Source organism: Apteryx rowi, unplaced genomic scaffold (assembly GCF_003343035.1).
Source record: "Apteryx rowi isolate R43461 unplaced genomic scaffold, aptRow1 scaffold_258, whole genome shotgun sequence".
In the NCBI taxonomy this organism is placed as follows: domain Eukaryota; kingdom Metazoa; phylum Chordata; class Aves; order Apterygiformes; family Apterygidae; genus Apteryx; species Apteryx rowi.
Genome location: NW_020448952.1, coordinates 83,423 through 108,910, shown reverse-complemented (window position 1 = coordinate 108,910; position 25,488 = coordinate 83,423). Strand labels below are relative to the sequence as shown.

The window sequence follows — 25,488 nt, the reverse complement described above, 5'->3', positions numbered from 1 at the left end:
TGTACACGTTGATAAGATCTCCTCTCAGCCTTCTCTTCTCCAAGCTAAACAGGCCCAGCTCTCTCAGCCTTTCCTCATAGGAGAGATGCTCCAGTCCCCTAATCATCTTTGTAGCCCTTCGCTGGACTTGCTCCAGTAGTGCCACATCCCTCTTGTACTGGGGAGCCCAGAACTGGACGCAGTACTCCAGATGTGTTCACAGCGTGAGTTGCCTACGCTTGTAACTTTCTGTAGTACTCAAGCGGAGTGCAGTTCTGTACTAAAAAGTCCCCAAATTCTACCACTTGAATTTCAGTGCATCTTTGCTGCAGTGAGAACACAGAGCACTTGTATTATGATACCAAGATAATACAAAACAATTAATCTTTTATTTCAGATGATACAATAAATATTCAGGTTCATTCTTTCTGATTTGTGCTCTCTGCAGGCCAGCTGACTAGCCTCCAAGGGCTGCTTCTCAGTTACAATAGAATTAAGTCTGTTCCTAAGGAAATAAGTAACTGCATCAGTCTGGAAAGATTGGAACTGGCTGTTAACAGGAGTATCTGTGATCTTCCTCCTCAGGTTTGGGAAAGACAGGGGTTTTTTTTTAAATGTGTATTTTGAATTTATCCAAAATGGATTCTCATTAAAAGTTGAACTCCATGTTTTCAGATTTGCTTTAATACCCTAATTTCACAACTACTCCACAGAAAAACATAATATGACCAATAGTTATATGAATAATCAAACTGAAGCCACATGACAAGGACATATATATACCTGAATATTTGCAGGGGCCAGTCTTTATTTTGTCCAGATAAATGGCTTGGTGTAGAGCATTTAAAGGATGGTGATACACTTGATATTAATTTGTTGAGGCTGAAGGTCTTTGGTGATTTACTCCAGTGGGGATCTGACCCTTTAGCACAGAAAAGTCCCCTTTTAAAGTTGAGAATACAAATTCATTCTGCCATTATACAATTATAGGTGTCTTTACCAGGGATACTAGTTATGAAAAAAGTTTGTGTGATTTAGACAACCACATATGCACAAAAAGTTGATCTAACTTTGTTCTGAGAAGATGTTGAAAGCAATTAAGAAAGAATAAAAACCCTTGCTCACCTACTGTTGGGCTCTAATTTGGGCTGACCTAGATGTGAAGGAGACCTGCATCTTAGATAGAGAGGCCAAATATGTAAACCCCTTTACTCATCTGAATTTTTAAAAAAAATAGTGGTGATAATGGTTGATAACACTCAGCAGCCCACAAAACTGGGTCTAAACAATAAAACCTAACAACAAATCTTCATATAGAAGTATGTACTATTAATCAGAATCCAGTATTCACTAAATACATGTGGATACAGTTTACATGATATAATGTAGAGCAATAGCTGTTAAAATGGCAGCTAATACTTATTTCTGTCCTAGTGAGACTGTGGTGATGTGAATACCTGAGCTATATAGTTTAAATTTAGCCTTAATTGTATGTACTTGAGCTTGTACTCAGTGTTTAGACAGTTGGACCAGATTTGCAATAAAGCGTCATTGCATCACTTCAACAGTATAAAAGCACCTGAAAGCATGATTCACCAAAGGACTTGCGTGTTACAATACTGAATGTGATCCTTAATTTTTAGAATGTCTTGTCATAATCATAGACTTCACAGCACTGGAAGTATCTAGGCTCACTCTAAAAGTCCATAGTCCACATAGTCCATGCAATTTGATCTATAAAAAAATAAATGTTTGATTCATAAAAACTTGAATGGGGAATCACCAAAACTGTAGGAAACACTGAGGAATTTCTTTAAATTCCTTTTCTTCTCAAGGTTTGGGGTATACCCACACTGTAGTCATGACTTCGAGCTTCTCAGCAGTTAGGGAACTCACGACCAGGTGGGAGATAAAGTTCTTCTGCCTGAACAGTTTCAAACCTACCTTATCAGGTGAGTACTGCTATTGTTAGGTAACATCAGCTAATGTAACTCAGAAACCATTCAGTTACAAACTCCAGAAGGTCTTTTTTTTTAATGCTTTTAAATTGTGTCTTTCTTTCAGTCAACATGATTAAATCACAGCAGTAATGGAACGTTTACACAAACCTACATTAAATCTTTCTTTCTTTTCAGCTCAGTGACTTAAAGAAGCTTTCACATGTAGACTTGTGCATGAATCAGTTTACTACCATCCCCTCAGCTCTTCTCAATATGCCAAGTCTAGAATGGTTAGATATGGGGGGAAATAAACTCCAGGAGCTTCCTGATACAGTTGACAGGTAAATAAAACTCACATTTTAGTCGGAATTCCATTGCATTGAAATTCTGATGATTAAATTTTATTTCAAAAAGTGACAAAATTTTAATGTTGACTTCACAACAAAATAAGATTCATCATCCCTAATGTGGTATTTCTGATAAGATGGAATAATCCATTCAATAAATAAATGATGAATTCAGTATTGGTTATCAAGTTAAATGATTTTTTGTTATAGAATTTTTCAGCAAGCAATTTAGATGATTATCTTGGATATGTTTTTTTCCTGAAAATTTCAGTATTCTTTTTGAGACCATTATGTGACTGTTAGAATTAATCAATTACTCTGTATTAATGATTGGTAAGATTAATTTTCTAAATCTTGATTGATTATGCAAATATCTATTACAGAATGGAAAATCTCCATACTTTATGGCTCCAAAGGAATGAGATAAACTCTTTGCCAAAAAACATTGGTAATATGAAAAACCTGAGTACACTTGTTCTCAGCAACAACAGACTTAAGGATATTCCTGCTTGTATGAAGCAGATGACAAATCTGAGGTAAGAAAAACCAACAAAACTCCAAATAAAAGTACTAGAAGCTAAGTTTTAAAGTCTCCCTTGAGTTGTAATGTCAGAGAGTGGTACCTAAAGAAGTGGAGATAGAAAACGCATGTCCTCAGTTGTACAGATGGGCACAAATCAGCACAGTTGCACAAATTCACAACAGTGGAGGATCCGGTCAATAAGGCTTTGAGTAGCACAACCCATTTAAAGAAATAAGCTGTGATCATTATGGTACTAAAGGTAAAAGGAGATTGTTTAATGTTTTCTCATCTCTGAAAGGTCCAAATTCCCACTTCTAATAGGTCATTTAAAATTCATTCTAAATCCAAGAGCCAGGAGAAATATTATGTGAAGAGCATAAAACTCTTGGCAAAAAAGCATGAAAAGCCAAGCATTCAGAATTAAACAAAAGGGATTAGCTATTAGGATATGGATGAAACTCTCCTGTACTAGGTTAGAAAAACTTAAAAAAATATATATATAAATTGTTAACTGATAGAATTAGAAAAAAACTTCTGTAGTGAAGAGATTTTGTATATTGTGACAGGAAATTTCCGGTTATTTGTATTTTCCTTTAAAGCAGAGAAAGAATACTAGTCTAAGTATATCACGTCTAATCCAGAAAGGCAGCTCCTCTGTTTTCAGACCATTTTGGAAGGGGATTCAGGCCAAGCAGCATCCCTTTTAACAAACATACACAAGCATAGCTGCCCCAGATGTAATGTCTAGTCTGTGGGGAGAGAAACAGAGAGAAAGGTTTACTTTTTGTGGCTACTATCTCAAATGGTGCTGGGTAACTGTTCCAAAATTAAATGTAGGTACGGGGGTGGTTTTCCTGAAGTAGGGACATGTCCCTCTCCTGAGGCTTATCTGGAGAAGTAGGAAAGGGGCAAAAACATTATCCTGGGCACTCTGTAGCAAAGAGCCTGAGGAGAGCACTCAGGCCCAGGTATGCGTGGAACAGCTAAAGGCAATGGTCCAAAACCAGAGGCAGACAAGACTGGCTATAGCCTTGCAAAGACGGGAAGACACAAGCATTTGCATTCTTGTTCTCAACCACTCATGTAGTTGTGGAAGCTCAGTAATGCTGACACTGGGGTGAGAACCTGCAGCCAAATTTATGAGGCCTGCAATGTTTTTCTCCACCAATCGGTTACTATTACTGTAAGAAGTCTTCTTAGCTTAGTTTACTTAATAGTACTAATATATTGGTGTTTTTAATAGAACGAAATAGTTGTAAGACTGCATCAGGAAAACTACCCTGAAAATTATTTTATTTTGCTCAAAATGCTATTTGATGGATCTTAATTCAGTTTCAAAAGTGTTGTTCTCTCTGGACAAAACCCATTGCAAGAGTAACTTTTTCTGATGAATTGTCAGATTTGTCAGCTTCAGAGACAACCCACTGGAGTTGGAGATAACACTCCCTCCATGTGAGGACACAGAAGAGGAGGAGGAACGTGAAATGTTTGGCATTGAATTCATGCACTTGTATATTCAGGAGTCACTCAAGAAAGCAGGTATGACATTTTTATTAATTCTAATCCCTCTAGAATAGAGTGAGGAACTGGATAAAAGAAAGGATACATATAAAAATGAAACATCAAAAATCTTCTTAATAAATACATTTTACAAAATCTGTGAACAGGTTTGTATTGAGGGCAGGGGCTCTTTTATCAGCCCCTGGCAAACAGGTCTTTTTAGGTCCGTCCCTGACAGAAAATGCAGTCAATAAAAAAAAAAAAAAAAAAGAAAAAACGTCCAAATCACTATGACAAAAACAATGCTTCTAGTAATCTCCAAGGTAACAGCTAGATTAAATTTCTTTTCATGTTCAAAGGTTGCAATAACAGACCAAAATGAGCACTTTTGAACAGATGTGCAAGTAGGCAGCTTTGTTACTTGCAGAGAACTTCACTCATTGAAGACATAAAAAATTTTCTCTCATCTTCCCTCTCTACATCATGGTTTAAAAAATGAATGACTAAAATGCTTTTGATTTTTAGAACTCTATCTAAACCAGTTTTTCTCCTAACAATATTTCATAAATGCAAATTAAAATTAGATTTATTTAAATTTATTTTATTAGCATAAATTAGCATCTCTTATCAAGATGACAGCCAGTTTACAAATAAGTTTTCTTCCTTAACATATTCCCCTAGTAGCATGAGCTTATGAAATAAGTATCTAGCCACATATAAATAATTTAAAGAGGAAATGCACAGCTTTCCTGAACTTCAAATTGGAAGCAAATTAAGTATTTTAACTTCTCTTATTTTTAACCCATTTGTTTTTCAGAAAATCTGGAAAGTTGCACTTCTGATCCTTCTCCTACCATAAATGCTAATGAATAAAGAATGTGAGTTGGAAGAAAACATCAGATATACTTCTTCCTAACAAAGGGTTCTGCAACAAATTTCAAGTACTCTAAGGGATTTTATTTTCCCATTGACAAGAACTGGTTTGCATAGTTGCAATTCCCAGTGAAACTGGGAAATGTAAAACCTTTTCCTGGGTTCAGGAAAGACTTGATCAGGTTTTCTGTAAGCACTGAGTGTGTGAGTAGGTTTTTAATAATCTAGTAAATTTTGTAGTTTTTTTTCTATCAATTCCAAATCTATTTCCTGTCATGCAGTTGGCTCTGGTATCCAAGACTGCCTTGGGACAGCTGTCAACAGTATATTCTCCAAGGACACAGCAGACTCTGTATAATACTGTAGTGCGGCCTTATATCCTCTTTGTTGTAAATATTCAATCCGTCCATGGTCAATCAACAGTTTACAGAGGCAACCTATCTCCTTTCGCTCTTCAACAGTAAGTAGCCTAGTTTCAAAAAAAAAAAAAAGGGGGGGGGAGGGGAAAAAAGGACAGCATGTATTAGAGGAATAGTTTTATTAATTAACTTTAGTAGTTAAGCTTAGAAGAATGACTCAAATCATTGTAAGTGCATTTCAACTTAGGCAAACATGGCTGTCTAAATATTTTGAAATGTACATCCATTACAATTATGTTTTTAAAGTACAATGTTTCTATAAAACATGCTTCTATAAAATGAGTCATATAAATGTTTCTGTAAAATGAGTCATTCTGAGGACCCACAACTACTTTAGCGCTATATATAATTTTGCTTTTCTGCAAGATTTCACATGCTAGAAAAAAATCACGTACCCTTGCAGAGTGTCAGAACCACCCTCTGTTTTACTGTATGCTTGGTCATGTTCTTCTGTGTTGTTAGTTTGATCTTCACTCTCTTCATCATTCATAGAAGATTTGGTTATGCTTTCTCGCATGCCACAAGTGGCCCAGCTACTCATTCTCTGATAATAATGAAACTCCACTGGACCAAGTCCTACTGATTTAAAGAACTCCCTGCCTACATAATGTGTCCAATCACACCTGTGATGGCAACACAATGCAATAACGATTCCAGCTACAGGCTTAGAGTTTTCTAATGTATCCTCTTCGTTCCTTTCATTATCAGTAGAACTGTTAGAAGCCAGCTCTGTCTTATCACTCTTAGAGCGTTTCGGTACAGGCTCTTCATTTTCTCCATCACAGCAGGTTGTGTAACTTTCAACCAAACATCTCAAAGCAAGATCTGGGAAAAAAAATAGATGTACTGAAAAAATCTAGTGAACACTGATGATGAACACTGTGCCATTATTTATACAGCCTGTATAATGGTTGGGAATGTTCTTCCCACAAAGAAGAAAACTTAAAAGATAACTTAAAAATTACAAGCATACATAAATGAATATTATGAGACCTCTGGACCAAGTAAGGGCTAATTACCTTGAATATTTGTTCTACCCAAGTCTATTAGATATATTTTGGTTAACAGAGTGACTTCATGTAAGAGAATCTCCTCCCTGTAGAACATGCATAAAAGTTTGACATCAAGAACACAATCTATTTAATACGCATATATACGTCTTAAATGCTTGATAGCACCATCTTTGTAATAGTACTTATATGTGCATGCAGCTATGTCATATTTGAGATGTCTTTTTCCACTTACTAGGGATATAACATTAGAAAAAAAATGCATTAGTTGAAAATTATCAGGACAGTACAATGTTCTTCTCGTATCTTTACTTAGGATATGTGTTCAAATGGAGCCAATCAAATTTTAGAAAGAAAAATATTTCAGGATAGAGATAACAGTGTAAGAAAAGGATACTTTTAGTGGTTTACGAATACATGAAAAAAACCTCAGCTATTCTTTGTTTTACTCTATAAAATTAGTAAGGTTTTACTCCTGTCCAGAGTAGCCTTGTGACTACTATTATCCAATCAGTGTTCCACTGAAGTCAATAGATATTTAGAATATTAACAGCTACATTCACCAACAAAAGGCTAGAGGGAAAGAAAAGCATTAAAGAACTGTTTGGAAGATCATTCCAGTCAGATTATAAGATTTAGCATGCTAACTTTCTGTAGTTAATATATATATAATTCATACCTGTTGCAGCACCGCACAAATGCTTCCCAATTCCTACCAAGGGTAGTTTTTTTTCCTCTAAAATAGGTACCTTATCTGAAACAAACAAACAAAAAACAAGCCCAGAACTTTTATTATTACAGTTAAGGCAATATTTTTCTGGATAATATAATTTCAGCACACTCGGTACAAAAAAGAATAAATGTTTACCACTACTAAAAATAGAGTGGTCTGTATATTGAAAGGGCAGACATTTGTAAGCTATCAAAGGGAAAATTAATTTTCTCACACAAGTAAAAAGAATCATAAGCTGTGCCTGAGAAGCATATTCTTCTTGTTCTTAAAGAACTCAACATTATCCAAAGGCAAAGAATGTACTGTAATGCTGTTACGCATCGGAACAGTTTTGCTTCTGAGCAGCAACAATAATATGTAACAGTAAAATGATGCATCAGAGAACTTTGGACTGATTTTCCTTAACAGAATTATCTGTAATCCAGAGATTAGCTGCAGCTAAATAGTAATATAAATACTTTGCCTTTTATTAAAATACACTACTTGAAATACAGGATTTTGTATTTATGCTGATTAAGATAGTTACTTTTATCCAGTTAACCATGCTAGGCTTTCTATACTACCTATGAAGCATAAGCATGACTTTAATGCATCTCCTGTTGCCAGGTGTTCCCACATATTCTTCACAGGTTCTGCAGTAATATTTGAGATTTGCTTCATTCTGCACAGCTAAAATAAACAACGCAAAGGTATATAATCCTGCAACTTCTAAAAACCTTTAAAAATGCTTTTTTTGGGTTGGTGTTTTTTACCCATAATTAAATCCTATAAACACCTCCGAGCAGAAATTTGTAAATCCTCCATTTAATAATTTAGAGATAGAAACATACCATTAACATGTCCAAGAAAACACTGAGAATAATCTTCAAAAACTGATAAATTTATGCATGCTACACAGAAATGGATCTTGGACTCTGGTATTCAAAATCCATAATTAAGCCTGTATCTCAGAATTATGCAAGCCAAGAATGAACTTACTTAAACATAAGTGTTGAATATCAACTTGAAGCCTTTCAAATATGGAATCTTTCCTTTTATGTTTTCCATCCACCTGCGTAAACAGAACTATGATTAAGTAGCACTGGCCACTAAAAATTATAACTCCGCTTCAGTTATCAATACTTGCCTTTGTCCCTTTCAAATACACATTTGCATGTTTTCAACATCAGACACCCGGATTTTTTTTTCTAATAAAATTACTTTGGCAAAGTATAGAATGTAGACAATCACACTTCCAAAAATCTTAATGTTTCAAAGGCTTTATTTGACCAAGGTAGGTCATTTCATTGTTATTTTTGAAGATAAAAAGCAAATGCTACTATCTTCAGTAAGAACAGTTTAAAAATTATATTCTGCTAATGCGACAGTATTCTGGCTTACCTTGAATCTTGCGGTTGCTCTTTCCACAAGCAAAAACTGAACATTTTCAGCATTTTGCAAGGCAATGTCAACCCAATGAGACAGCTTTCCTCGCCCAGCTCCAAACTCAACAAAACATCTTCCTGGACCAAGCAAATGTAATTTTTCCATGTTACCTAAAATAGAAGCCTACAAACGTCAAAGAATTATTTATGAATCAACCAAATATATACTGTGTATGGTAATGTCTTCTAGAAAAATGATTATTCCACCAAACTGCAGAATGCTTCTTCAAGTTCTATTCTGTAATAACTCCTGACACCTCTTCCATGACGGTAAGGGAAAAGATCTTGTGTGTACAGAGGAAAGGGATGAGAAATTCTAGCTAATCAGCATCATGCTGCCCTTCTTCCACTTCCCACAAAACACCATCCAGAAGTTTTTAGAATGGATTTCTGGAATTGGGTACACGTCACAATAGTGTTCACTGCTGATTCTCAAAGTAGCCATCTAAAATATGGGTACTGCATGAGACATTTGTGAAGCATCACTGTCCTTAGAGCCCTGTCTATGCCTGCTACAGTTATGCATTTTTTAGTGCAATGGAAAGTAGAGGGCAGGAAAGAAGTACAGAAAAGAGACATTTCTCCTATTTTATATTTTTTTCTTCCCAAAACTTTCTATTTTCCTACAGTATGCCATCCATCTCCCTTAAAATTCCTACTATATACACAAAAAAGGTCAGAAGGCAAACTCAAACTAATTCTTTTTATGCATCTTTTATGCACTCATTTTTATGCATCTTCCCACAACTAGGGAATTTAGTCTCATGTCTTATAGAAAAAAATAAAAAAATTCCTGTTACTTCTTAGTAAATATAATATTTTACCTTTGTAGCTTGAATTTATTTTAAATCAACATAAAATAAGAATATATAAACAATAACTCAGAAGAACCCCAAAGAGTTTGTAATTTATTTCAGGATCATAATAAACTTTTGTTACTAACATTTAACAACAAAGCAGCTATTCATAGATTCTACCTACAGACTAATATTTGAAGAGCATATACGTATATCAGATTTCCTCTATATGAAGTGACTAGTATTATGCACTCACAACAGTTGGAATTTACAGCTGTATGTCTAAATTTTTTTTAAAGATATCTATAGCTATTAGTAAGACAATGACCATACCTGTTGTTTCAAGTGTTTGAAAGCAGATTCTCCATTCTTTGGGTCATTTAGGGCTTCTTGTAAAGCCTGATGGGACAGTATTTGTTCCTTAAGGTGAAGTTCCAAGCCTGCATGCAAATGCAAACCTTTTAGGTATAGGTTTCCAATTTAAAGGGTTTCTGTTTTTTTAAACACATATATTAAAATGTTCAGACATGAGCCTAATTTGTGGCACTAACAAAACACACTGTTGGGAGCATGAATCTATCATCAGATATTTATAGAAGAGCTGCAATGTTATCTCTAGTGATATTTGAGTGGAGAATCAACACAAACAAAAAAGGTAGGGAAATAAGCTATATGAATGAATGATCAATGTTTTACCATTCTCTCAATCTATTTTATTCTTCTGAGTAAAATCTAGCTATGAGGATTGCCTACATCTTGATGATAATTATTCCAGATGTGTTAAATGCCAAATGTATGCTTCTCTATCAACCTTTTCTCTTCATCGATACTTAACAGCAAAAACAACAATGAAATATTTAATCAATTCTATTTAAAACATCTTATTTTCCATATTAAGTAAGCTCACCATTACTTGCTTTTTTCAACTTGGTAATTAAGTCCTCCAGCTCTTCTTTAGATAGAGAAGAGATAGGCATCTGTTTAAGAAAAAAAAAAAAAACAGATAAATACAAGACTTTTATATTTGCCAGTTTTTTAGTTATATGACAAATTGCAACATGTTATATAGGGATCAAGCTTTAGAACAAATAAATGCACTCACTTGTATTTCTGGTACTTCTGCTACATCTTTTAAACCTGCATTAATATCTTGAACAAAGTAGACCTTTAAAAGAAAGAAAATAAATCTGATTCTGTTTATTACCATGAAGCAAAAAGCTAAATTCTTCCATGTTTTTACCACACTGTACATGGCAATAGGAATCCACTGCAAAAGAATAAATTCCAAAGAAAATTCTGTTTTCCTAGGGAAAGGTCTGATCCTGAACCCCCAGTAGCAGTGACTACTCTGACACATTTTGACAAGATTGAACATGCTCATAAGAATTAAGCTGTTACTGCTTACTAGGCTGAATCCAGCGACAACTTAAAAGTTTCCCAGGTAATACTAAAGGTGCACTCCTGATAAAGCTGAGGGAAAAGAAGCCCTCTTCTGTCTGTTGAGACAGACATCCTATCCCTTCCTCAGCACCGGCTGCGAGGGCCAGCCTAGCTTTCCCCAAATCCCTGCTAGCTGGAGCAGGCGGGCAGGCGGCTAGGGCAGCCAACTGCCAGAGGCAAGAAAACACCCGTAGCTTCCCTGCTCGATTTGCTTCCCGAGAACAAGCTCTCCCCGAGCCTCTAAAATGAAAGATTTGGAGGCGTTGTGAGAGCCTGTTCTCAGAGAACGTTTTTGAGAAAAAAGAATTCAGCATTTTTATCTATAGCTAAGAGAACTGAACAGTTACATTGAACTGCAATGGAAGAGGGCCTAGAAGACCAGGAGCACGGCCCATGAAGTCCACTTTAGCAAGCACTTATTCAGTTTCTGTAGCGTTTCCCACTGTAGCACTCGTTAAGATTGCTGTTTTCTTGCTCATGGCTGCCATCACCATCATAAATCTATGCAGTGCCGAAACGTTTGGAGTCTTAAATCTGAGATGAAGTGATGCTGGATTTATGCTGCACTTACTGGCTTTGGCTTTTCTCTTGAATTACATTTTTTTAAATGCTTTTGTAGTTGGTCTTCATATACAGTGCTAAAATACAAGTGGAAAGAAATGTAAGTGACAGTATTTACAATGGGAACATCGCTGATAAAAAAACAGGAATTGTATTTACATGTACTTACTGTTTTGGATCAAGAGGGCAGGGAATTCTTTTTCTGTCGTTTTCTTTCTAGTTTTAAGGGAAGAGCATTAGCACTTCAGCACGCAGCCAGCGCTGCCGTCTCAGCAAAGCCGCTGAGGGGCAGCGCACCCGCCCGCCCGCCGCAGCCGCCGGCGAGCCGGGGTTCCCCCGCCCGCCCGGCCTTCCCCGCCGCAGAAGGGGCCTGCGGCTCCGCCAGGCGAGCCCGGTACCTCCTGCTGCCCGTGCTCCCCGCAGAAGCGGCGCCCGGGAGCCGGCACCATCTTGCAGAACCGCTTCTTCCTCTCCACGAAGTGGGCGCACCGTCCCTGCTGCGGCGCGGCCATCTCAGTCCCAGCACCCTCTGCGGCCGCCGGCTCGGCCTCCATCTTGAGGCTCCTCCTCCGCGGGAGCCGAGCGCCAAACTCAAAGCGCAAGATGGCAGCGGAGAGTTTGTTCAACGGGCCGGTGTGCGTGCAAGTGCGGTGCCAGGGCTGCGAGGAGAGGTGAGGGGCTGGCTTGAATAGCGCCGTGGGCTCTGCCGCGCTCTCGTTTCCGGCTGCAGGGAAGCTTTGCCTTCTTTGGGAGAGAGGCGACGGGCTCTTCCCCCCCGCTCTCTTCTTCTTGCCGCTCCCCGCCCTCCAGCTGCGAGGCGCTGCCCGCAGCGCGGGTGGGGAGCTGAGTTGCTGCTTGCGCCGCTCCTGGGCCTGTGTGTTGGAGGGAAGGAGGGTGGAAATCAGTGAGGGCCGGGGCGGCTCCTCGGTGGGCGCTTTGGGAGGGTGGGAGCATTGGTGGGGGCAGAGGAAAAGCGCCCGGTGTTTCTACAGCGACGCTGCGGGAGGAGGCGGCCTTCCCCACAGGCGGCCGCGGGCTCGGCTCCCAGCGGGCCCCGGCAGCGCTGCGGGCCCGGCCGCGGCCCGGGGTGCCCGGGGAGGCGCCTCCGCCGCGCCGCCTCGAAGCCCGCGGCCTCCTGCAGCGCGTCGCCCCCGTCGTTAGCGCCGGCGGGACTTAGGTCTCAAGCGGGTTTCGCCGAGAGGTGAGCGGCTGTCGGCGCTTCCGTGCGGCGGTGCAGGGGCCTCACGCAGCCTTAGCGGCCGCGCTGGGCAGCACCGGGCTGGGCGCCGGCGGTGGACCCCATGTTCAAAACGTGGTGAAACTAAGAAATAGGGCCTTGCCCCGGCGGGCAACGTGCGCGAGTCCGCGGGCCGCTCGGGCTTGGCGGCGCCGCACTGCGCGCAGGCTGGCTGCCCGGGGGAGCTCTGTAACCAGGTAACTTCCCGGGTTGCTCAACAAGAAGCGAGTGGAAACTAAGGTAGCGCTGTTTAAATGATAAACATAGGCGGTGGGGGAAAAGCGTGTTGTTTTCATTAGAGTTAGGAAACTAAAACCAGAAATTCTATCGTGGATTATCACGTTGCTCTCCAAGTGTTTTCTTTTCCAGGAGGTTTGCAAATAGGGATGTGACAGACATGTTGTGTTGCATTTCTAGTTTGGGACAGCTTTTCATGGAACAGCCAAAAGCTTTTTTTTTATCAAAAAAGTGCCTCCCTGCAAACTTCTCTCCCTGTGACCCCAAAGCATGGCGAAAGTGTTGGTATGACAATTTGTGAAAATGACGATTTCACTCTGGGAAACTGGAAAATTTCTGCTGAAACTTATTAACAAAAGTTTTAGTTTTGGACAAGTAAGAGCAATGGAAACTTCAGCCAATCAAAAAACCTGACCTGACTGAGGGGCTGTAATGCTAACTGAAATTGTGGGCCTTTCAGATTCCTTAATAGTAGTCATTGTTAGGAACTTTCTTGATATTTTTGCCTAAATTTTTATTTTCTAGATGTTGTCTGATTCATGTTATGTACCTAGGAATATATGTTATTTGAGGAATGTTTTCTTGATTTGTGAATATGTTGCCTTTTTTTGTACACAGGAGAGTAAATGTTCGAGTGAATATTGAGCTACTATCAATTTCTAATCCTGTTCATAAAAAGGTGCGTTAGTTATTTGTGTCATTCAGTCTTGTATATATTTCACTGTATAATAGGGAAAATGGGCAAAGGAAAAGCAGAATAAGATTTTAATATGTCTGTTACTTGACCTCATTTTATTTTTGGTAATGTTTATTGAATAATTCAGTTGGTTTGATATGAAGGCTTTTTTTTTTCTTGCCTTTTTAGCCTTCTTTCTTAATTTCACTGTTTCATTGATCTAACTAAACTTGAGTATTGGGTATTTGAAGACCCTGACAAGAAGCAGAGTTGAAGCATAAGAGCAGTTTTGCTTTAAATATGCTCAATTCTTATTGAAGACTGTAGAACAGCAGTTATCTTTTTTCATTAGTTAGGAACAGAACTTCACAAAGACAACTCGCTTGTGGATGCAATATTTTGCTTTTTATCAATATAGATGTTAGCATCTTTGAACGTTTAGGGTTCATCCCAACATGATGGGATGGGGGTAAGAAAGAAGTAGTGAACTAAATTTGTAGTAAAAAGGATTTTTGTGAAATATTCGGGAAAAAGATCTTCTTTCTCTAGGAAAAACAGCATGAAATTGCTATTGGAGGTTATAAGATCTGTTTTATTGTATGTCTAACTTTAAGTCTGCCATGATGTTAAGATTGTTGATAGTCATTAGTTAGTGGTAGGGTTAATGAAGCAACATTTGTGTGTAAAGCAGTACGGCATTTTTAAAAGGTTCTGCTAAGTGTTATAATATGAATATTAAGTGTGAAGAAGTGTTCAGTTAAGGACCATGTACCTGGAAATCCAGTTGGGTTCATCATTTTTAGACTGATAACTTCCTACACTTGGATCAGTGCATGGGAAATAAAACCAAACAGGCTTTCTTACCGCACTTGATAATATGCACTGGGTTCCTTCTTGGGACACTTACTCTGGCTGTTTTGTGGTGGCAGGAGTTTTAACATAAACTAGCTACTTAGAAAAGTCCCTAAGTTTGCTTATACTACAAGAGTTACATCAGTGTTTCTGGTATCTGATTTACCTAAAATTGTTTCAATTCATGTGTACGTACATGTGCTACAGTCACACTTCACATTTATGTTAGAAGAGCTGATCAGGTTTCTAGTCTCTTTTCTTCCTCTCTGTTAGGAAATACTATATTCTTCACGTAGGTTTGAGCCGCGTTGCTAGAGAGCAGGTGCCTGGGCCTAATGCTCCAGGTGTTTTGCATAGCCCCAGCCTTGTAGTGCAAGACTGGTATTTACAGAGAAGGCAGCTTTTCCAAAACACTATTTTTGATCTCTAGTGATCAAATTGGCTTATTTTTAAAAGCTAAGCAGTGTAATGCTACAATTTTCCTGATAGGCTTACCGGACTTTAGCTGTATGTGATTTTCTTTTGCTTAGCTAAGCTCTGTGTTCAAATATATAAACTGTTTAGGAGGTATGTTCTCAAACTGCTGAAAGTATGTCTTAAAAAAACTTGTAGTTTTAGGGGAGGACGAGAGATGCATGTTGAGTAAGATTTTACTCCTTTTTAGATACCAGAAACAGACTGGGAACAATGCATTAGTGATTTACTGTAGCGGGCTACTTACTCAGAAGTGGGATATACACACTATTTCATGCTGGGGAAGCATAGTGAATAGTTTCCTTTCTGTTAATTAAAAAAAAAAAAATAATAATAAAAAGATTTTGAAATCTTTGCTGCTGAAAGCTAAAGGGTTTTCACCTGGTTTATTTTTGTGAGAAATAGTTTTGCTGTTTTTCCCATTGTAATATTTAAAAATTGAATTGTGTTAAATGTTAACTTTTTTCCCCTTCTAAATTATTTGTCACAACTGTAGCTTATTTTTGGTAAAAAGTAAAAATATTTAATATACTGTTTACAGTATTCATTTATGATATTTAAATGATCCTTACAGAATGGTTTATAGTATTTAAAATCATATTTAAATATCTTTCTCTTTAGGATTTAGCTGTCCGATTGACTGATGATTCTGATCCTTTTTTCCTTTATTATCTTGTCATATCTGAGGAAGATTTTCAAAGGTAAATGAAGTTATAATGTATTGTTTGTGAAACATTTAGAAATAGCAATAAAGAATGAAAGGATATTTTAATCTTAGAAAGGTCTACCTTAGAATTTAGGTTTTCAGCATTTTTCATCTGTAGACATTTTTTCTTTTTCAGTATTTTGGTAGTATTGTTCTCTTTGACCAGCCAGTGAAACAGTTGAAGTATAGGAAAGTGGTTGGCTCAGGCTTACACAGATGAATGAGAGAATCCTGGTGTTAAGTTCCCTGCGTAGCTACAGTACCACAGTTTTATCACACTACTTGCACCTTCTGTTTATCATCACTACCTCTTATAGATTGTTGTGTGTTTGTAAACTATTTACAGAACTAATTGCAAGAGGAAAGTCTATTTGCATGAACACAGATTTACAGAATTGGGCCTTTGCCTTATGTTTGTTTTGCATTCTAATTGCAATGGTGTGTCTCAGTTTATTGTAATTACTCAGAATTTGATCACTGGATTTGGGCACTGGGCATGAAGAGTTCAGTTAAAAAAAAAGATCAGCGTGTGGTCATGGTCAAAAGGCAGTGTTTGTAAAACATGTTCAGAAGAAATGTTTCATTATGTAAGATCTGACTTACACACACCCTGTTGAAAATCAGTTTCTGCCTTTGAGTTTAATACATCCATAGTGAGGGTGCACAAAATAAGCAAGTAGGCAGATAAAATCTTTGAATGATTGAATCTCCCCTAATCTGCAAAGCATTGTCCTTTGCTCCTTCCACATGCCCCTGCCTGATAGCCTCACCATACTGTGCTGTAAGGAAGATTCTTACTTAGAGGAATATATTTGTTCTGCCACAATAAACTCTTTTGGTGCAGCCTATTTGCAAGAATTCTTGAAGTTAAAAATAACCTCTGGTGATTATTATCCAAGACATGATCACATTTCTTCTGTATTCAGGGTTGAAAATAACATGCTAGCAAACTTTAATAGCATGATCAGGAAGAACTCTTTCTGCTAGTGTAAATAAAATATTTCATAAATAACACCTATATGTAATGTTAATGTTTGTTTCCTATCTCTTTACATAGTTTAAAATCCCAGCAGGGTCTCTTGGTAGACTTTTCTGCTTTCCCGCAAAAATTTATAGATCTACTTCAACAATGTATTCAGGAACAGAAAAAAGATATCCCAAGGTAGGTAATAAATGGGTTAGGTAATAAATGGGTTACCATATATTTGTGTGTGTGTGTGTGTTTCAAGGTCTTAAAATACATTTGTCAAACACTCGAAGACTGAGAATAGTCAGTAGAACAAGGATAACTTAACCTTACCCTGGAGGCGTCTAAATATCGATCAGTGGAGGTTGCTGACAAAGCCTGAGTCTCAGAGGCCTGAGCAGTGGTATCGATGTTTAGTAACGGTCTCCCTATCTGAGCTGAAGATAAGCTGGCAGATGTGTGAGGATGCAGCACTAGGGTCTGCTGAACAGCCGAATGCTAGGAAGCTAATCTGAATTTGAAGGACTGAGGAGTAAAGCTTTCAATTTCACAGGAGCAGGCAAGGTTATAAGGTGTCCTGATAAGGGCTGTCTCTGTCACTTTACCTAAATTGAAAGACTGTTTCTGTTTTGTGTTTTTTGTCCTTAAGTGTCATCATGTGCCCAAATCTGTTGTGTTACCTGGTGTACAGGCTCGGAATTACCCCCTTCCCCCCCTCCCCCCAACAGTGCTTAATTCAAAAATAAAAACAATTATGTAGTGTAGTGTTCAGATATTAATATGGGAGGGGAAGACCTACAGTCTACTCTTTTCTATGGTAGCATTTTAGTATGTTATTTTCTGTGTGTGAATACTGAGAAAGCCCTGTCTAGATGGCCTATCTCTGGGAGTTACACCGCTTCCCAAAGTACGTATTATGTGCTGTGAATTTTCTTTGGTAATGGGATACATAAGTCAGGAATTTGTTTTCCTTGTGAATTTGGTTACGAATGCCTTATTTGATTTTTGGATTCCTAAGTCATTAGGTGGGCTCTTGAAAATTTTACAAATAACTTATCTGATTAATTTCGTACATTTGTAACAAAGTGCAAGCATTTTAGTTGTTACTTATTTGTAGTATCAACTACAACGTAGGCATTGAATTTATTTTTTTCAAAGAAAAACTGAACAGCCTTTTTATTACATGTATAAGAGTATACTTTATTTGAAAATAGCTTGTAGGATCTACAGGTAATTTCAGTAAAGAAATATGTACTGAATGTGTTGGGTTATTTTTGTTTTTCCCCTAGGTTTTTGCTGCAGTTAGTTTCTTCAGCATCTGTTCTAGATCACACACCTGTGTCTTTAAATGTGGTGGAGACAAACCCTTTCAAACATCTTACACATCTCTCTCTAAAATTCCTACCAGGAAATGATGCAGAAATAAAGAAGTTTTTAGCCAGCTGTTTGAAATGCCTTAAGGTAGAGTGAAGGTTTGTCATAGTTGCATCTAGGCCCTGATACTGTATGTCTTTAAGCATGTTTTCAGTCTTACTGCTTCAAAAGCATGTACCAAATTGTGTGAATTGTGTTCTGGTTTATTTTTTGTTTTAGTTCACATATGACATTGCATGCAGTTATTTGGGTGTGTTATAAAACTAAATTGTTACTGTCACTGTAGCAATGAAAATATTACACGCGTACAAATGCTATAATTTGAACTGGCAGAAAATCAAGTATTTCATACATGCAGTGCATGTAGTATGCAGCTGTTGAATGCTTCAGCATTTCTTGCTTCATAGCCTTGTGCTGACTGTCAGTCCAACTGCAGAAGTGAAATACTGTGAACTTTGACTCTTAATTCTGCAGCTGGCTCAAAGGAAATGTGTGTGTATAAAATTCTAAAGCTTTATGGCCTTCAAAAGACTAGTCTCTGTAAACAACAAATGAAAATTGTAAAGTTGGTGCAGTTTGGTAGCATGCCAGGTTTTATTTAATAATTAATGATCTCACAGTTAGATTAAACCCTTTGGCTATTGTCTGTATTTAAGTTTCATAGATAGAATGGAATTTCTCTTTACTGTGCTGCAATGTTTATAGCCACCTGATAAGCTATTGTAACAAAATTTACAGTATTTCTGTTCATGTTTGTTCATGCAACTCCTTTGTAAATCTTTATGATAAGCTCCTGTTTTCTTATAGAAATTTGATAAGGGTTTAATTCGGGATTTTTACCTTGTGAGCTAATTTATTTTTTTAACTTATGAATTATATCTTACTCTATGAAGTTTATTTAAAAAAAAAAGTTTTGCCACAAATGCAATAGATATGTGGTTGCTTAGACAAGATATGTTGATACAATGGAAGCTGAGTACTTCTTGTATTTTGGAAGCTAAAATACAAGGATTTGAGTTGATGTCAATTTATATATAGGAAGACAAAGAGATATTGGAACAAAAGCTTAGGAAAACTGAAGAGGATTTTACCAGGCAGTTGAGCTACACTCAGCAGGTAATGTAAACTTTACCTTTCCTGTTGTAAATTGCTTGTACTTTACAGTTTAGATGAACTATGCTATATGTGAACCCACATCATAAACTGTAGAATTCCAGTAGGAAAACTTATATAATCAAAAAAAATCAAATTCGATCTTGTTTTTTTCTTTTTTTTAAACCCTGTGGAGAACATACTTCTGGTGGGCTGGTTGGCTGTGAGGATTAGCCCCTGCCTAGCCAAGACAGTGGACTTGGGAGTGAGGTGAAGGGAAAAGCACAAAAGCAGTCTATTGTCACTTTTCTTAAGGAAAAAGTGAAGCATACAACTGAACAACATTTAGTTCTTACTGTTGATTTTTGTACAACCGTAATTTATATAGCAGTGCGTGTGTGTCTGTCTGCACACACAAATATGTGTGTGTGTATATATATGCTAATGTAAAGGCACATATTCTCTACATATTCTGTGAATGGTTGGAAATCCTTGTATTTCCAAAAACTGTGAAGCTGTGATAGATAAATCAGAAGTCTTGATGTTACCTTACTGTGCCACTGTTTGATTTCATAGTGGACCCAGCAGTGACTTGACATTTGTGTTTAAAGAGGATGATAGCTACAGGTCAAGGTGATTTTTGACCACCATGAAACAGAAAAATTCCATTAATACTCCTCTATTGTAGCTTTTTTGGGGGGGGGGAGATGTTTATCTAACTCATTTTTTGCAGCTTCTATGCAATTGGAGCCACTAAATTGTATTTGCTGAATTGGAATGCAGCATCACAATTTTAAAAGAGAAAAGATGCTGYTATTTCTTTTTCTATCTGCTAGAGCACTTTTTATTTAAAACTTTTAGAATATATAATGCTGGAGACTGTTGGCAAACTGTTTTTTAGTCTTAAGTAATGATCAGAAGATGATAAAATTGGGAATGAAGATTATTTTATCCAGAATGTCAGAAAGATGCTGATTAGCTTCTCAGTGTCTTACTTTCCTGTTTGTAGAATGAACATACATTTTAGTGTCTGGTGTGGAGGTTCAGACTTTTTGTAATAGCCTCATGTCCTTTTAAGAAGCAACTGTAAAGGATCATTCAGTATTGATACTTAATTTTTCAAGACTCTTTATGCTTTGTCAAACAGAGCTTGTCAGAAAAGAGCCAAGAACTAGACAAACTGAAAAATGAATGGACAACATATACCACAGCTCTAACAAACACACACACACAGGAACTGACAAATGAAAAGGAAAGAGCTCTCCAGGTATGACAACAGAAAAGAATCAACAATAGTCTTATACACTACATTAGTAGTTTCTTGGTTTAATTTTCAGATTTACTGGACAACTACTTAGTTTGCTTTGCTTCTTATTACAGGCACAAGCTCAGTACCAGCAACAGCATGAACAACAGAAAAAGGAGTTAGAAAGTTTGCATCAGAAGAGTATTCAGCAGTTACAGAACAGACTCTCAGAACTGGAGGTCATCAATAAAGATCTAACAGAAAGGAGATATAAAGGAGACTCCACAGTTAGAGAACTAAAAGCAAAGCTCTCTGGAGTAGATGATGTATGGCTTATTAATTTCCATAACCAAGCTTCTTATTTTTTAGAGCATTAACACTGCCTGCCTATGCATGTAATATATTGTCAGATCAACTGAAAATATAGCATATTTACTGTGTCTGTTCAGCTCCTCTATATCTGTTTAAATTACAGACTTCTATTTTTTTTCTTTTTTAAAAAAAGTTCTTCCCAACATTCTAGGAATGCCAAAGAGCAAAGCAGGAGGTGCTGTCACTGCGTCGGGAGAATACTACTCTGGATGCTGAATGTCATGAAAAAGAGAAGCTCATTAATCAGTTACAAACACGGGTTGCTGTTCTGGAACAAGAGATCAAAGATAAGGATCAACTGGTTTTTCGAACAAAAGAAGTACTGGATGCAACACAAGAACAAAAGGTTCCTTTAAGTTTCAAAAGAATTCTCTCTAAAGCTCTGTAGAGCCTTCTTATAGATTACCAAATGTTATGAATGTAGCAAGTTTCCAAATGCCATTTAAAGATGCTAAATTTTGGCATCAAAAATATGCTTCAATATTTTGTGCTACTTCAGTAAACTTACAGTGGTACATCTTGTAAACAAAAAAAAAGGATGAATTGGGAGGTCCCTTTATCATTTGTTTGAGATACAAGGCTGAATTTGTTGTAAAGACTGGATTAATGCTGAAAGAATTACTGAAGTTCTGTTTAAAATCAGAAGTGATGTCTATCACGTATCTGTCATTAGCACTATAAAATCTTTTACATTCTTTTAAAGGTGATACTAGAAGAGAGTACAGAAAAGAAGCAAAGTCATATCGAAAAACTTGAGACAACAATTAAGTCGCTGTCAGCTGAACTTCTCAAGGTTTGTTGAGCATGTCACTATCCTTATGAAATGTCTTCCTTTATTTTTAGGTGTTACTTATTTTCAAAATATCTGATGGTTTTTATAGGCTAATGAAATTATCAAGAAATTACAAGGAGATTTGAAAACTCTAATGAGTAAATTGAAGTTGAAAAATACAGTAACAATTCAGCAAGAAAAACTGTTGGCAGAAAAAGAAGAGAGACTTCAAAAGCAGCAGAGAGAACTGCAGGAAACTGGACAATCTCTGCAAATGAAAGAGCAGGAGGTACTGTGATAGACTAACCCTCTGTCTTGTAAACACTATTGTGTGGAGTGTGTGGATTTTTTTAAAAAAACTTAAAATATTTTATAAACAAGAACAGTCTTAATTTTTTTGATTCCTCTCCAGTAGTTAACACACTTGTTTAAATGTATAATTAATTTTGCGTTTTTTCATGACAAACTGATTTGTAAAAGACATCCATCCATATGGAAGAAAACTAAAATTGCATTGCTCAGAGTACTAAATAACAGAATAACAAATGCCTCAACAGTCTTTAGAGGCCATATTCAGGTGAAAGCTGGTGAAGGGGGAAAGAACAGGAACAGAGTGAACTTGTCTTTCTCCCCTTAGATATTCCCCTGCTTAAGATCCTTTTATTATTTACCTGTAGAAAAGTTAAGGTTGGAAAGGTCTCTGGAGGTCACCTTGTCCAATCTCCTGCTGAAAGGGTTTATTTTAAAAGAATCATCATACTACTTCTATATAAAACAGGATTCAAACTTCTGTAAATAATCTTAGAGGAACTCTTTCAGATTCCTAACCTTTTAATTTATACTATAATTTTGCTTCAGTTTCTAATAAGTAGTATTCTTGATGGTGTTAAAATTAGTATGGGAACATTGCAGGTTTGCAAGCTACAAGAACAGCTAGAAACTACAATACAAAAACTGGAAGAAAGTAAGCAGTTATTAAAAACCAACGAAAATGGTAAGTTTACATCACTTCCTTTCTCCTTGTGTAGAACAATGTAATAGTTGTTACTGAAAATTAATGGAAGGCAAATATTGAGCTGTGAGTATTGTCAGTTTAGCAAATAAGTTTGTTTGCAGTGGGTGTGCAACAACCTAGAGCTGCAGGAATACTTGTTTGCAGCTGGTGGTTGTGGTTGCTTGGGGGTGACAGGCCACCTCTGGCAGTACGCTACCTTTAGCTTAGCTTAGCACGGACAGGAGGGAGCAGAATGGCATGTGGTGGGGAAACTGCTTGGATAAAAGCCTTTTCAGGAAACTAGGACTTCTAGTGATGCTGGAGCTTACAGAGGGGAAAAAAACAAAAAAAAAAACCCAAAAAACCAGACTGACTTGTCACTTTATTGAGGAACTGCTACTTGCTATTTTATTTGTAATAGGTAGGAAGCGAGCTTGTTGTTGTTGTTGATTTTTCTCCTCCCCTGTGCAGTAATCACATGGCTAAACAAACAGCTGAATGAAATTCAGATGGCAAAGAAGTCAGAGACTTCTAGCAGTCCACATGGTGGTGGTAGGACTGGCACTTCACCTCAAGGCATGGTAAGATGCAAGTATAAATAACATATGGTTACTATGTAGTCATTATTTCCTGGAATCTGTAGCATAAAAAAAGATGCTTTCATGTTCTTTTGGACCTGTAGCCTATTTTTATGAAATACACTTGTTAATTTTGGAATTTTGAATTGCTACAGAAAGTTATTTTAAGTTGTTGCTTGCTTCTCTAAACACTTATTTCTGTTTGTCTTGCAGCTTGACCGACCATCCTTTCCTAGCTCAGGAGTCAGTCATCCCATTTCTCCTTTATATGCACTCCAGAACTTTCCTGAACCAGCATGTAGGAAAAGCGCCAACCCACAGTGTCCGGGGCCAAAGGCAGGCATTATGACTTTTTTTGTTTAGCTAAAATGTGAGAGCATAAAATTTCAAAGTGTAATGTTTGAATCTTTCCCAAAATGCATACTGACTGTATATCCTACTGCTGTTAGACTCCACCTTTCAAACACGCACTTTTATCACTGTTAGCTGGTAATAAATAGCAAATGCCTGTTTTAGGGCTTTTCTGCATGCTATACTGCACACAAGTGCTATGCAAGGTATAGAAACATTCATCCCTTGTGCACTGGGTGCACTGTCATACCTGGAGATGCTCAAGTTATCCTGTAACTCTTCCCTTTCTGCAGATTCAGTTTAACCCACAGCTTCCTAAAATGAATCAATGTGCAGATGCTCAGACAGTGACTGCTGCAACTGGTCATCCAGCAAATAAAGAGAAGTGAGTATCTATCTGTTGTGCTTTTTGTTTTCTATAAAGCCATGTCTTCTATGCCTGTCCAGACCTGAACAAAAAATGTGCACTGCCAAGCTAGTTCTGTGAGCTGCCTTTATCCAGCGACATGTTAATGAACTTACTCAGCCTGACTTATCGATGTCAAACTCAGGTCCATGCTTTCAGGAGTAGGTCCTGAGGAACAGCAGCTGTGTGTCCCTTCTGATGCTGTAGCTACAACTATCAGGTGATGGACCAGTCACAAAGCTCCAGTAGTTCTACACTGTTCTTATCTACTCAGTGATGGTTTATTTTTGTGTGTTAGAATCCATAGGAACTTAGTAGTTTCAGTTATGTGAAACTTTTTTTTTGAGTCTCTACCTGCACTTAATGCATTGCTAACTAACTACAGTTACTCTAGATTTTTAAGTGTTCTTTAATTATTTACTTATTTCTAGTGATAATTTTGGGCTGGAACCAAAGTATTTCAAGAAAAAAGATGACAGCATTCCTTTACGAGGGCTTAGTCAAAACGCACTTAATTCAGGTACGTGTGAAAACAGTAGAACAAAACCTTGTTTCAATGTATTTAGAGGGCAATAGTGATGGCTGTATGAACAGTATCTTATTTCTGATCTTTGACAGAGTATTTGAAAGCCTACTTATCAACAAAAGCACAACCATCACCAAAAGCTGCAGTAACAACAGCCTCTGCTTATTTTCCTGGAGAGTAGACAGTGTTTTTAAAGTAAGAGTTCTTTAACCCATTCAGGGGATTTTTGGATGTATTATAACTATTAAATAACTCACTTCTTACAGGTGTTGTATCAATGTGACCTGACTCTTTAGTAAGATCAAATCTGCTTTCTTTGAGAAAGTTAGTTATCTTGACTAATTTAGATGACTTTTCAAGTCAAAACAGAGGGGGGGAAAAAAAAAACTTATAAAGCAGTCTCAGCCTTAAAGGCAGCATCTCTCTAGTTAGTCCTGCACCGAATTTTGACTTGGTATTAGACAACCTATATAGTCTTCCTGAAAAAACATGACTTCTTGTTGTAGGAATTGGCAAGTGTGGCTCTGTAAGATGAAAGGTATACTCTGGCATTCCCTGATCAATAGGGAACATACTTTTGTATGAGTACTTTTCCTGACTTATTTCAGAGAGGGGATAAGGCAATATTTTCCAGCAGTTTCTGGAACATGTGCAATCCTTCCCTCCATTTTAATTCTGAAAATTATTTGCCTGATTTGGGAAACAGGTTATTTGAATAAGTGCACCTACACTTGCAAATAAGCTGGTTAATACTAAGGATCCTAAATAGTGGAATCATGTTATAACTTCATTCTATGCCTTTTGTTGCTTGGTGTCCCAATAAAGAACTGGCATGCGAGTATTTCTAACACCAAAATATGTATTTTTCAAAGACCGCTTACATACTTCTAGTTCCTAAGTATCAAACTAAAGGAAAAGGTATGAAATCTTTAAGTGCAAACAAATGATTGTATATTTAAGTGACTTGTCTTGCAGTGTAAAATGTGTATATTTGTTTATAATTATCATTCATGTTAATGTATATCCACTTGTTTGGAGATGTACACATTTCAGTGGAAATATTAAATGTTTTTTTATATCAA

The 25,488-nt window shown here is 37.3% G+C and overlaps 3 protein-coding genes across 12 annotated transcripts in view; 2 read left to right on the top strand and 1 right to left on the bottom strand.

Moving 5' to 3' along the window:
* The window catches only part of LRRC39 (leucine rich repeat containing 39), a 13,589-nt gene extending 8,053 nt beyond the window's left edge, over window positions 1-5,536 (top strand). For 6 of the 7 annotated variants that reach the window (XM_026067304.1, XM_026067305.1, XM_026067303.1 and 3 more), the window contains 5 exons: window positions 428-564; window positions 2,115-2,260; window positions 2,650-2,802; window positions 4,189-4,328; window positions 5,107-5,184. In XM_026067304.1, the coding sequence (XP_025923089.1) occupies window positions 428-564; window positions 2,115-2,260; window positions 2,650-2,802; window positions 4,189-4,328; window positions 5,107-5,162 (632 nt within the window). In that variant the 3' untranslated portion in view covers window positions 5,163-5,184. Of the gene's footprint in view, window positions 1-427; window positions 565-2,114; window positions 2,261-2,649; window positions 2,803-4,188; window positions 4,329-5,106; window positions 5,185-5,443 lie in introns of those variants that run through there. The other variant, XM_026067309.1, reaches the window with a different exon arrangement.
* On the bottom strand, window positions 4,325-12,162 carry TRMT13 (tRNA methyltransferase 13 homolog). Of its 2 annotated transcripts, XM_026067298.1 has the most exons (11): window positions 11,945-12,162; window positions 11,716-11,762; window positions 11,557-11,623; window positions 10,648-10,710; window positions 10,453-10,522; window positions 9,879-9,985; window positions 8,705-8,872; window positions 8,303-8,375; window positions 7,271-7,345; window positions 5,977-6,406; window positions 4,325-5,631 (listed from the first exon to the last, which is right to left on the bottom strand). In XM_026067298.1, the coding sequence occupies exons 1-11, from the start codon at window positions 12,098-12,100 to the stop codon at window positions 5,436-5,438; spliced, it is 1,452 nt and encodes a 483-aa protein (XP_025923083.1). In that variant the 5' UTR covers window positions 12,101-12,162; the 3' UTR covers window positions 4,325-5,435. The 2 variants fall into 2 exon arrangements, with proteins under 2 accessions (XP_025923083.1, XP_025923084.1); XM_026067299.1 differs by lacking the exon at window positions 11,945-12,162 and having other exon boundaries at window positions 11,333-11,623; window positions 11,716-11,886.
* SASS6 (SAS-6 centriolar assembly protein) lies at window positions 12,091-25,488 on the top strand. Of its 3 annotated transcripts, none has more exons than XM_026067292.1 (18): window positions 12,091-12,217; window positions 13,138-13,305; window positions 13,639-13,699; window positions 15,644-15,723; window positions 16,786-16,890; window positions 17,985-18,156; window positions 19,108-19,185; window positions 20,309-20,428; window positions 20,542-20,733; window positions 20,931-21,125; window positions 21,483-21,572; window positions 21,661-21,840; window positions 22,464-22,545; window positions 23,017-23,126; window positions 23,337-23,459; window positions 23,768-23,859; window positions 24,312-24,400; window positions 24,499-25,488. In XM_026067292.1, the coding sequence occupies exons 1-18, from the start codon at window positions 12,150-12,152 to the stop codon at window positions 24,585-24,587; spliced, it is 2,094 nt and encodes a 697-aa protein (XP_025923077.1). In that variant the 5' UTR covers window positions 12,091-12,149; the 3' UTR covers window positions 24,588-25,488. The 3 variants fall into 3 exon arrangements, with proteins under 3 accessions (XP_025923077.1, XP_025923079.1, XP_025923078.1); XM_026067293.1 differs by lacking the exon at window positions 12,091-12,217 and adding an exon at window positions 12,690-12,747 and having other exon boundaries at window positions 13,153-13,305; XM_026067294.1 differs by lacking the exon at window positions 13,138-13,305 and having other exon boundaries at window positions 12,101-12,217.

Excerpts from the sequence above, each read along its gene's own strand:
- TRMT13 (XM_026067298.1), bottom strand. The coding sequence starts at position 12,100 with ATGGAGGCCGAGCCGGCGGCCGCAGAGGGTGCTGGGACTGAGATGGCC. Across the intron at positions 11,763-11,944 it reads GGGAGCACGGGCAGCAGGAG|AAAGAAAACGACAGAAAAAG; the intron begins GTACCGGGCTCG and ends CCTTAAAACTAG. Across the intron at positions 9,986-10,452 it reads GTTGAAAAAAGCAAGTAATG|GCTTGGAACTTCACCTTAAG; the intron begins GTGAGCTTACTT and ends ATTTGCATGCAG.
- SASS6 (XM_026067292.1), top strand. The coding sequence starts at position 12,150 with ATGGCAGCGGAGAGTTTGTTCAACGGGCCGGTGTGCGTGCAAGTGCGG. Across the intron at positions 20,429-20,541 it reads AAAAGGAAAGAGCTCTCCAG|GCACAAGCTCAGTACCAGCA; the intron begins GTATGACAACAG and ends TTCTTATTACAG. Across the intron at positions 22,546-23,016 it reads ATTAAAAACCAACGAAAATG|TAATCACATGGCTAAACAAA; the intron begins GTAAGTTTACAT and ends TCCCCTGTGCAG.